This window comes from Coenobita brevimanus, chromosome 91, assembly GCF_032717465.1.
Source record: "Coenobita brevimanus isolate Jiangsu-jjx chromosome 91, ASM3271746v2, whole genome shotgun sequence".
NCBI classification, from domain to species: Eukaryota; Metazoa; Arthropoda; class Malacostraca; order Decapoda; family Coenobitidae; genus Coenobita; species Coenobita brevimanus.
The window spans coordinates 684,225-696,724 of NC_137044.1; the positions used below are offsets into that span (position 1 = coordinate 684,225).

General features: G+C 43.5%; 2 protein-coding genes across 4 annotated transcripts in view; one reads left to right on the forward strand and one right to left on the reverse strand.

Moving 5' to 3' along the window:
• LOC145411816 (sodium- and chloride-dependent glycine transporter 2-like) overlaps nt 1-12,500 on the reverse strand; it is a 151,919-nt gene that overhangs the window by 28,082 nt on the left and 111,337 nt on the right. The window lies entirely within an intron of this gene.
• Nucleotides 547-12,500, forward strand: part of LOC145411803 (uncharacterized) — a 52,992-nt gene continuing 41,038 nt past the window's right edge. The window contains exon 1 of the mRNA XM_080281746.1: nt 547-570. Coding sequence (XP_080137872.1) covers nt 547-570 — 24 coding nt within the window. The remainder of the gene's footprint in view (nt 571-12,500) is intronic.

Sequence of the window (12,500 nt, forward strand, 5' to 3'; positions counted from 1 at the left end):
AGCACCGAACATATGAAAAAGAAAAAGAAAAAGAAAACTGTCGGGTTTGTATTTAGTAAGAATCTTAACCAATTTGATAACAAACAAGACTCCACAGCAGTTTGACTAGTAACAGAAATTCTTTTTGTAATCGTATTTTTTTTCACTTTAACATCCACTCTAGTTTGCTTGTGAAGTACATAACAGCTGTAAGAAGAAAGATCAAGCAGTCTTATTCAAAACGCAAGTTCATCGAAGCCAGTAAACTCATAAATCACCCATCTGTGCAATATTTCCCTCAAACGTGCAACAAGTCACGCCTTCACGAAGCTGAGGGGTCTTTTCGTAACCCGACACGGAAGACATCAGAAAGTTGTGGCATTAACACTGAACAAGCACAGTCCCCCCCTCCTCCACCCTCCTTCCCGTCTCACACACACACTTTCTCTTATTTCTCGGGTCACAATGATGCGCGATATTGCAACATTTCTCACACAACAACACCATACAACGAAAATTAAAACTACAGTACGCAAAATAATCAGTTGTGGGTATTGGCCTGCAGGGATGACGGGGATCCAGCCAGATAACGTGTGTGCGGTGGTGACGCTGGCCTCAAACTGGATGCATTCACTTTCGCCACCCGCCTGACCTCGCACGACGGACGGCCTGCCACGGGGTATGGGTACGGTGTGTGTGTGTGTGTGTGTGTGTGTGTGTGTGTGTGTGTGTGTGTGTGTGTGTGTGTGTGTGTGTGTGTGTGTGTGTGTGTGTGTGTGTGTGAGAGAGAGAGAGAGAGTAATAAGAACGGCTTTACATGGGCTGAGGGATGCAACTTTTTCTCCCCCCAGCCTCTACTACCTGCTCCAACTGCAACACCGTAAGGGAGGCGACAAAACACACATCCCTGCAAAGCCACATGTCCAACCTTGCTCATTACGAACACCTAATTTACCCGTCTGAACCCTTAAACCCGAGGACATGGGTTTTATTTTTCTTCTTGGTAGGTTCAAACGATTTAATGCAGGTTAGGGGAGACTTGGTAAAATAGAAGGGTTTGAGATAGCCTTATTTAACTCATAGCCTCTGTTCACTTTAACTTGGCGTAAACTATTCCATCCCTTCATCTTCAGTGCTAAGGTGTACTGATGGATTAATGTTAGGGTACGATCTTGATTCATGGTTAAAAAAGAAAATTGTATCTATAGTAAAAATAAATTAGCAGGATACGTCACCTGATTGAGGGATTTAAAAAAAAAGAAGGCAGAATCAAAAGGAAAAGTCAGTACAAAGTGGCGAGTGAGGGGAAGAGTGGGGTAAGTGGTGGGGAGGGGGGAGGGCACCAACCCGACCTAAGTGAAAGTTGGTTACTTCTCTGGTTACTGCCGCCACCACCACCACCAGTACCCCGTTACCATCACTGAATACCCTCACCACCATCACTGTACCAACACCTTTACTACTATTACCTGCCACAACTACACCACCACCACCACCACACTATCATCCACCACTACCTCAATACACCCACAACCACACCGCTACCACCATCACGGTCTTACCACACTCATCAAAATACCACCACCATAACCACCACCACCGCACCCATCTTGCCACTACAGCCACAACATCACCACCACAGCCTTACCACAACAACCATCACACCACCACCACCATCACCCACATCCACTCATAACCATACCAGCACCGCAACCCACAACCACATCACAACCAGAACAACCATCTCCCTACATCCACTATCACAACCACAACCCACCATCTTACTCCATCATCACAAATACAACCACACCACCACAACAACCACGACCACATTACACCCATCACACAACCACGACCACATTACACCCACCACCACAACCGCACCACCACCACCCACCACAGCTACAACCATACCACCACAACCACAACCATGACCTCACTACAGCCACCATCACCAGCACCACAGCCACACAACCACCACAAGCAATTACCACAATCCCACCACCACAACAAGAGCCACAAAAACTGCCACAATACCAGCATAGGCACATCACATTTATGCTAACGTCAGATTATTTTATTTACCCTAAAGAAACCCATTAGAGGAGAAATAAATACGTAAATATATAAATGAATAAACATCTTGATCAGGGCTTCAGGCAAGAACAGAGAGCGATTTTATTCCTGCTAACGCCAGACGGTTTTATCTGAGAGAGAGAGAGAGAGAGAGAGAGAGAGAGACCCCGACCTCATACAAACGTAGTGAAAGTGAAACATGTTCCTACTGAGAGTGTGAATGAGTGTATGGCCAGAGGTCGGTTAATGAAAAGGGTATCTGATAAAATGATGTGAGAGAGAGAGAGAGAGAGGGAGTTATAAAAACAAACAGGAATAGTATTTACTGTGAGAATATAACACTTTCGACCCAGGCTGAAAGTGAAGAAGGTCCAAGTCGGGCCCAGACTTATATACCACTAAATTCAACTTCAGTATATGAAGCTGTTTATTTTTTTTATTTTCAATTTACTTCAATTATTTACTTTTATATATGAACGACACAGGGCAATAAGAAACCACGGCTCAAATTGATGTCACGCCCTACTTCGTTTCCACCCTCACTTGCATCACTACACTATATAATTATGACTACTGCTTGCCCGCTCGTGAAAATTTGTCACTACTAATAGCCTTTCCACCATAGAATGTTAACAATTACCATTATCTTTGTTTCCTGTCTGTTACTGAGTCCACAATAACCAATTCTGACCAAAAAGTCGAATAAAAAAATATTTTCACATAATTTCGCGTGTCGCGATTCGACAATTTCGCTCTGTCGCGTCGCGCGCGATCGTCATTTTTTTTCATTCCCTGGACTTACCCCGACCTAAAGCAACAAGAATTATGTCGATATCTAACACCGTTCTCGTGAAAGAAATGAACAAACGCAAAGACAGACACACACATACACAGCTTGACTATTATTAAATACACGTCTACGTAATGGCGTCTCTCTCTCTCTCTTTTGCGCGCGCGCACACACACACACACACACACACACACACACACACACACACACACACACACGTGAAATAAGCTGCAAAAGGACGAAAATCTGGGCCAAGTTAAAGTGAAAGAACTTGAACTCAAGAGGTCCTTCCTAAGGTGAATAAAATCGTTTGAGGGTAGCCTTTAGAGACGCGTCATCGGTTTGAAGGGGCTAATGAAATGTGTTGAACTGTTTACTCTTGCTCCTTCCTCTTGCACTGACAGAGCCTACAACTACCACTATAGATAGATATATTGACAAAAAGACATATATAGAAGATAGATAGATAAAGGGAGATATAGATAACGACTTAGGCTACTGATACAGACGGACTGATATAGATATTAGGATTACGACAGATATCCAGACAGACATATACTGATAGACGATTTAGACATAGCAGGCAATAACAGATAAGATACGAACATAATGATAGATACAGACAGACATATAGATAGTTAGATCAATATAGCAAATCAGACATAACACCCCACTGCCAGCCACCTACCGTACACATATCCCAGGCAAAAACCGGATTTACAGGTACGCCTCTCAGTTGCTAATGGACCGCCTTGAGTATCCTTGCAAGGGAAGTTGGAAGAAACAAGCAGGGACAAGCGTTCTCATACTGTACTTTTAATAATTCCACTACGTCTATTCAGCACCTAAGGTTTCGTCCATCACTTCCCTCCCTGACGCATCATATCTGTCTGCTATCTATCTGTCTGTTTGTCCGTCTCTAGTCAGACACATTATCTTGGAGTCTGTTCAGGATGGCCGCAACGAAAATGCCTCCAAAAAGCTCCTCCGTCTTCACCCATGGCCTCTCTCCCTCCCCCCACTCCAAGCCACCCGCCTCCATGTACTCCTACACTCGATATTAACAAACATGACTCCAAGCTCCTTTCTCATTTCCACTTGATTCCTGCGAGCAAAGTTCCACGCTCCTATATCACCACTCCCCCCTGCCAAGCCAAGCCAAGCCGTTCTCCCTCATGTACTCTTCCGCTTCATTCTTCCATCACGTGCTTGTTTTCCTGTTCTCCCATCAACCTGACTTCATACACATCCTATATTAAGTCTACTTCCTCTCGCCAATGCCTGCCCCCACACGTGTCTGTTTGCTCTGCTCACCTATCTCTCCAAGTAATTCCATGTGTAAATTCTGTTGAGGTAATTTAAGATGCAAACTTACCACAATCTGTATCTCAGAAGGGCTCGCTGTTTCAAGGTGTTTAAAAGATTTATGGCATCCCCAGTCAAAGGTAAAGGGTCACAGGACGTCATATTCATCCACTTCGGCACGTGAGGGATTCAACCACATTTTATGACCGTTAAATATCAAAGGTACTGTTGCAATGGCCGGTGCACTAGCGCATGCGAGGAAGTGGGTGGGTGGGGGGCGGCTGTTGCTACTCCCTCTGTTTCTTTTATAATATTATATTTGTACAAGTGTCATGTAAGTTATTTTTCTGGGAACTAATCGGGCTAACTGAAAGGTACCGGTGCCTTTATTAACGAACAAATAATGACTAAATGTTCCCGGTACCTGTAGTTCACCTTCTGTTCCCCTTCCCCTATCTTGCATTGGTGAAACTCTGGGATCACCTATAGAGCGGAGGAAGGAGTCTAGATAGATCTCACAAGCCTAATGCAGTTTACATTTACATACAGCTAAGCGATACAAATCAAGGGTAATCTTTTAGTGAATCCACACATGTGTGGCAAACCTTTGAAGTTTCCTCCTTCCCAAAGCTGAGTCTCATTACTACTAACGTTGCTGCTGTCATCATACAGTATCAGGCTCTCTACCTTCAAGAGATTACACTCCTCAGTATCACCTGACTATACCCAGTTCACTTTAACTAGGTCTAAAACTGCTATCTCTATCTTGAATCCTGAACAGTAACATGAGGTTAACAACAGCATATGGTGCTAATCACCGAAGTGTTCAGGAATGGCCGCAGACCCGCAGTTCAGTCTTATTCTACCACTGAGCCAAAAAAGACAAAAATCTTATACTCATATTACCCCTTACGAAGTGTAGGAGACGGGGCTTGGCTACCGTAATTCAGAATAAGTAACCCTCAGACATCAGGTAGTTTGCAAGTGGCGAGTAATTTCGTCTGGCGTAGGCCATACTAAATTAGTTAAGTCGCCCCGGAGGTTTAAAGTTGCGGGTGGGTGACCAGCTACTCCCCTGGTGGCATGACACAACCAACAGATCTCCATCAACTGCTTTCGGCCAACGAACCGATATAAACACGGCCTATGACCCCTCAACTCCAACTAGTTATTTGGCCACTAGACCATAAAAAAGAAAATAAAAACAAACGGCCACAAGAGTAAAAATCAAACGACCAGGCGTTACAAAAGATTAAAAATAACTCAGAGCCATAGACAATTTTCTCAGCTAATTGCAGAGAACGAGCTACTTTTAACTGGAGTGAAGTATTGCGGATAATCACTTACTCTCCCTTCAAGAACACCGTGCATGGCCACCCCAACGTTACGCCAGGGTTACCACGCAATTCAACGGCTGCAACGTAACGCTGCTTTGAACAGTCGTTACGCTAACAACCCACCATCGTAAGGCGCTGGTCAGGAAGAGAACCAATGAGAAAAGGGAGACGGTGTGACGATTTACAGACAACAGAACGAGACGAGCAGAGAGCGGGAAAAGTTGGTCGCTTAGTCTTGTGTCAACACCTTCACCCGGCGACAGCTTTCATATTTCAGTCTTGTCATCATCAACATCCTTTATTGTTTTTTTGTCACTTTGGGGAAGGCCTCTCGTTGTGAACAAGTTAATCCTTTAGTTGCGAATTATTTTGCATTTTTTTGGGGGGAAATATAAGGCGATATTACTGTGCTAACGAAAAACCTATGACATGAAAATTAATACTAGAGAAATTTTACTCCGGGAAACGAGTAACCTATGGCATCAAAACTGTTAATACTGGAGGAACTTAGGTGCCCAAAATACTAACACCTGGGAAAACCTGGGCACGAAAAATGTCAAAATCATCACAATCAACGTTTTGACCGGGACTACAAAACTCTTTAGCTATTTCATTCCAGCGTATGACGAACGACTGTATTCAGCTCATTAAAAACATCACTCTCCAATGTTAACTGAGAGTTCTGTCGTTGTTCCCTTCATTACCAGAGTCTCCCCTAAGCAGGATAAAACTGGTCGAAAACGAAAAAAAAGCCATCCACACATTTATTCGAACATCAAAAATTTAAATCTTCCATGGTCGTATAGTTAGATCCTTAGGAGCTCTCGAAACATCTCATCTAAAACGATTTATTTTGACCATTACACATCAGTACTCTCCTGTTTGTTACTGATGCCAAAATATAACAATACGGAAAAATATGAGTAGCGTACAAGGGAATATTCACGTTTAAGATGCACAACAAATCGCTAAGAGAAAGGCGCTACCACAAATCGCTAAGAGAGAGGCGCTACCAAGTGTCCTGTGTCAATAAAATTACGGTTCATCATTATCAAATCCTATGAAGATTTATTTTAACGAGTTACTACACTCCTTCTTTTATTTTATATGTACAGCAAGGAGCGATATTAAACCTCCTTGTTGTATAAAAAGTAGCGGCAAGTAGCAGCTTTAACACCTTCAGTCTGATGGCGTAGTTTGTCACTTACACCACTAACTGACCATTTTATCCAGTTTAACCTCTTCAATCCGATGGCGCATTTCTTGTATTCTTGCTACTCTGTTTCATTCTCATTCAGAACTGGAGGGGTGGGGTGGGATTATTGTGTAAGGTAAACTATTCACCACTATCCTCCTTGAGTTGTTCGTCAGATGGCAAGAATACCTCAATCAAAAAAATAAGTCACCGGCCTACGAGGGTTAAAGGTCTCTGGTAGGCTACTGATGGGGTTAATGAATGCTACACCTAAGCCCCCCAGTTCCAAAAGTCTTCTCACGATGAATATACATCGTCTGGAGGAAGCAAAGAATGAAATATAAAAGACAGCACCGTAGTGAACAGGTGAATTAGCCCTATAAGTTACTGTATTGTCGAGTTTCTCTTGGTTAATTAGAACTGTAAGTTACTGTATTGTCTAGTTTCTTTTGTGTGTATAAGTAGAAAGTAACCCATTTAATGTCACTTCTCATTCTGCGTTGTTACAGCTGTGGTGCCGACGTGGAAAGTGGGGACGAATGTGTTTTGTGTGTTGTTGTTGTTAGACCAGAGGTATAAAAGATAACCTACCCCCCACCCCTTTACCCCACCAAGCCTGTTATCTCCCCACTACCCAACCACCACCAGTTCCCTCTTCCTTCTTCCTCTCCCTTCCTTTCTCTCCTTTCTTTACTTCCCCCCCCCCCCGTTCCTTCCGTCCTTTATATCTCTCCCTGTTTCGTCGTCGTCCTCCTCCTCTTCTTCTTCTATTTATTCCTTGTTCACTCTGTCTTTCTTCATCTCTTCCTTACGCACCCCTCTTCCTCCCTCTTTCTTTCTTTACTTTCCCTTCCCTTCCATCCATTTGTCTCCTTCCTCTTAGCGTCAGTCACTTTCTCTTCTTCCCTTTCAATTTATTCCTCGCTCACCCTTTTCTTCATCACCTTTTCCTGCTTACTTCCTCTCTCTTTTCTTTCTTTACTTTCCCTTCCATTCCGCCCTTTTTTGTTTATCCCTCCTTCCCTTAATGTTATCCACTTTCTTTCTCTTCCTTTCTCCTTGGTCCATTCATTGCTCACTCTCTTACTTTCTTCATTTCCTTCTACTTCATCTCTCTTCCTTTCAGTCACTTTCCTTCCCTGTTCTTGCTCACTCATGATCTCCCTCCATCTCCCTCTGCTTCCTCTTCTTTGCAAACATCTTCCTTCTTTCTCCTTTCCTCTTAGCTATTTTCTTCTCTGCCCTTTCTGTCTATTTTATGTTCATACTCTTCCTCCTCCATGTAATTCTTCTTATTTATGCACCTCTTCCCTCATCCTCTCCTCCTCCTCTCCCTTGACCTCTCTTCTCTCCCTTCACCCTGTCTTCTTTCCCTTCTCCCTGACTTCTCTTCTCTCCCTTCTCCCTGACGTCCCTTCTCTCTCTTCTCCCTAATTTCTCTTCTCTCCCTTCTCCCTATCATCCTTCCTTTCCAACCATCTCTCCTCTTCTCCCCTTCCATTCACGTCCAATATTGCTCTTTCCATTCCATCCCCATTTCACTTCCATCAACCCCTTCAATCGCAGAACGTCTTTTGTGTCTTATTCTCGCTACCAACAGACGATTTTATTCAGCTCAGGAAAGTCTCTCGTAATGGAGGGGTTAACCAACTAAAAAGCGTCCTTATTATTTTATTCCTGCTACTTGAGGCTATTTTATGCAGCTTAGAGAGAGTACTCGAGTTAAGGGAGAAAGACATTGCCCTGTCTAGCCCGCTTAATATGACTGTTCCTTTCCACGCTAAATAAAAGTACACACGTGGCGAAAATACACTAAAATCTCCTCGTACTGAAGGGGTTAATAAAGGATGTATCTAATCTCTCTCTCCCTCTCACTCTCACTCCTTCACTCACTCACTCACTCAATCCTCCTCTCCCGCATTCCTCTCTTACCTAATATTTCGTCACTTCCTCTTCCCTTATCCTTTGTTTCCTAGTCTTCTCTACTTCACTCCCTATTTCTCCACCTTCTCCTCTACCTTCTTTCCCTTAATCTCCCCTATCTCTTCCCCTCTTCTCTTCCTTTCTTTCCTTCCTACCTTCTCTACGCTAATCCTGTGTTTATTATCCTTCCTTCTTTTCTCTCCCACTCCTTGCTTTCCCCTTACCCCTCTTCCTCCTCTACCACCTGTCCCCTCCTTCCTCCTTCTGTTCCTCTATTCTCAGTCCTCCTTTACTCTTTATTCGCCACCTTCCTTCTTCCCTGTCTTTCCATACCATCACATTCCCCTCCCCCCTCCCTCTCTCTCTCTCTAACCTGTCCTCCAACCGTCATGTGATACTTTCTCGACACCCTCACACACACACATACATACATACATACATACACACACATGCCCACCCGTCACACCTCTTATTCCACCTTTAATTCTTCCTACTTCATTAATCACTCCCTCTCCCCTTGCACACACACACACACACACACACACACACACACACACACACACACACACACACATACCTGTTTTTCCACCCTTTATATTTTTCCTGTTTCATCACTCCCTCCCCCTTCCATTGCACACACACACACACACACACACACACACACACACACACACACACACACACACACACACACACACACACACACACACACCTGTTTCTCCACCCTTTATATTTTTCCTGTTTCATCACTCCCTCCCCCTTCCATTGCACACACACACACACACACATACACACACACACACACACACACACACACACACACACACACACACAGTAGTCTTTCGGTGACGGTGCAGTACGTAAATGCAGGTAGGATAGTGCACACCCCTGAACGTACTTGTCTGGCCGGCTTTGCGTCTCAATGTCTCGAGTGTAAATATTTGACATCGTGTAATACTATTCCAATTCATAACAACTAGATATCAATTTATTTTCTCTGATAAGCTTTGTATGGTATGAAAATGAGCATCGGTAGTATTGCAATATTACGTACCCTTATATCACTAACCAATCATGACTTTATCGTAATCGTAATTTTACCCTGGGAAACCCACCGCAAATACAGTACATGTTTCACAGAGCCGTATTACTTACTAAATCTAACATCGCGAAGAGGAAGGCAACACACAATTTTTTACATAATTACTGAAATAGGGGAAAAAAAGAACTTTCCACGTTACTCCTTGTGGTATGCGCACTGTGGAAAAATGTCTAACCATTTTCTGTTAACACAGGTGCTTTGAAACTAAATGTCACAGATAAGGGGCACACCTAACCCTTCACGTACTCTGTTTGGGTAATACGGTGAACAGTGCCGCGAAGTGTTTAAGTGAATGAACAGGAGAGATAGCACCCATAAAGCGGGTACTTCCATCAACGCCTATGCCAGACACCTCAGATCACCACCAATATTTCATCAACTCTTCCTTGGCTCATGACCCAATATCCACTAATTTTCAAACTTAGATCATCATCAAAGTTTATTCATCTCTTCTTTGGCCCTTGACCGAAATATCAACAAAACTTCATTGAAATCCGTTGATATCGCTTTGAAATATCTTGTAAACAGAGAGATAAACAGGGGTGAAAACATAACCTCCTCTAACTTTCGTTGGCGGAGATAATTACTCGTACATGCACATGCTAACATCGAATTTATTGTAAGATGGTCAAGGTCGGGCCGAACGGCAAACATAACCGGGACAATTAAAACACCAATGACATTAGCCCTAAAACTGCGTCTTGATAATTATGCCTAAATCATAAGGAAACCATTATATTTTCCTACCAACACTTCGCTCTGCGTTGATGCAGCAGTTAAAAGAGAGAGAGAGAGAGAGAGAGAGAGAGAGAGAGAGAGAGAGAGAGTTAATAACATACTATAAAAATGCGATCCCCGTGAACTAACGAGCTGATAGCGTGTTCCGATTCCACAGTGCAGGGAAGTGTTCAGTGGGAAGAATTATGTTCATATATGGGTGACAGGCTGAGGATATTCTAAGGGGTTTCATTTCACTATGTGGGTAGCATTCATATCCCCACTCACATCACTCATCCACACTCACCTACACTACCCACATCACATTCACATATCTACACCACCCACATCACACATCCACTCAACCACAAACATCCACGCTCCACCACACACAAACACCACCCATATCACTCACCCACACTTCACCATAAGGAACAGCACCACCACCCACACTCCACCACACACCAATACCACCCACACTTCACCACACCCACACCACACACACTCCTCCACCCACAATCGAGGCTGTGCAAGGTGAGTCACTAACTTGTTCATAACCTTGAGGACTGGTGAAGGGCGTGTAGGTGATAGTGGTGGTGGTGATGGTGGTGGTGGTGATGGTGGTGGTAGTGGTGGTGGTGATGGTGGTGGTAGTGGTGGTGGTGATGGTTGTTTTTGTGGGAATGGTGGTATCGGTCATGATGTAATTAGCAATGGTGGTGATGATGGTGGTGGGTGTGGTGGTGGCACTGGTGGTGGTAGCTGTAGTAGTGGCAGCGGTGGTGATGATGGCTGTAGTGGTGATGATGGTTATAGTAGCAGTAATGGTGACGGTAATGCTGGTGACGAGGGTGCATTGGTGATTGCCGTAGTGATGATGATGATAAAGACAGTGGCAGTGACGGAAGTGACGGGTGTGTGATGATGTGCGACGTTTGTACTCAGGGAAGATTATGAAGACGGTACTGGTGACGGAGATGGTGATGAAGGCAGTATTGGTGTTTGTGGTGAGGTGTGGCAGCGGTGACAGCGGTGGTGGTGGTGGTATGGGAGGCGGAGGACAAGCGGTACATTAACACAAGCAGGATAATGAGAGGCTGACAGAGACAGCCACCGTTCTGACATTTACCCTGTAGCACCAAACACAGTCGTGGTGGTAGCGGGATTTACGTGTTTACCTCCCTGGATCCCCCCCCCCCACCCTCTCTCTCTCTCATTCTTCCTGCCTTCACACGATGCTGTCAAAGCTGGGTAATGCCGGCCATACAGACGAAATTAATGAACGCTATACGGTATATATCCCCTCCAAATGAAAATAAACTCTCCTAGGCTAAATAAAAGCCTCTATATGCAGCAATAATAATAACAGCAACAATAATAATAATAATAATAACAGCAACAACTGATGATTTCATGAAGATGCTTTTGATGATGATAAAAGTATCAACAACAACAACAACAACAATAATAATAATAATAATAATAATAATAATAAAACTTCCCAAAGGGATGTAGGATGTTTTGATAATAATAATAATAATAATAATAATAATAATAGTAATAATAATAATAATAGTAATACTACTACTACTACTACTAATACATGAGGATTATGATTTGAAGATTTTGATGATGATGATGATGAAGATGACGATGTTAATCTATCTATCTATAGCCCGACGCCCTAATCCCGCAAAGGGTGGCCGCAGACAAAACGCCTCCAAGTCGCTTTGTCACCCACCATTTGACTACCCTCCCCCCAACTCACTCCCCCCTCCCTCATATACCTCTCAACTCCATCCCTCCACCTCATGATTATTGTTAATAATAATAATAATAATAATAATAATAATAATAATAATAATAGGTGAAGAGGAAGACATCAACATTAAGGTCAAACTGGTGACATTTGTAGGCTAAGTCACTGCATTAGTAGCGGTCAAGGTGGCTCACTGGTTAACGCGTTTGCAGCCTGATCCGCGGTGCACTCAATCCGGGTTCGAATCCACACGCGGCGGACATCTAAATTCGGACCTGATAATATGTTCTTGTATATACACTGTCGATTAATTAGCT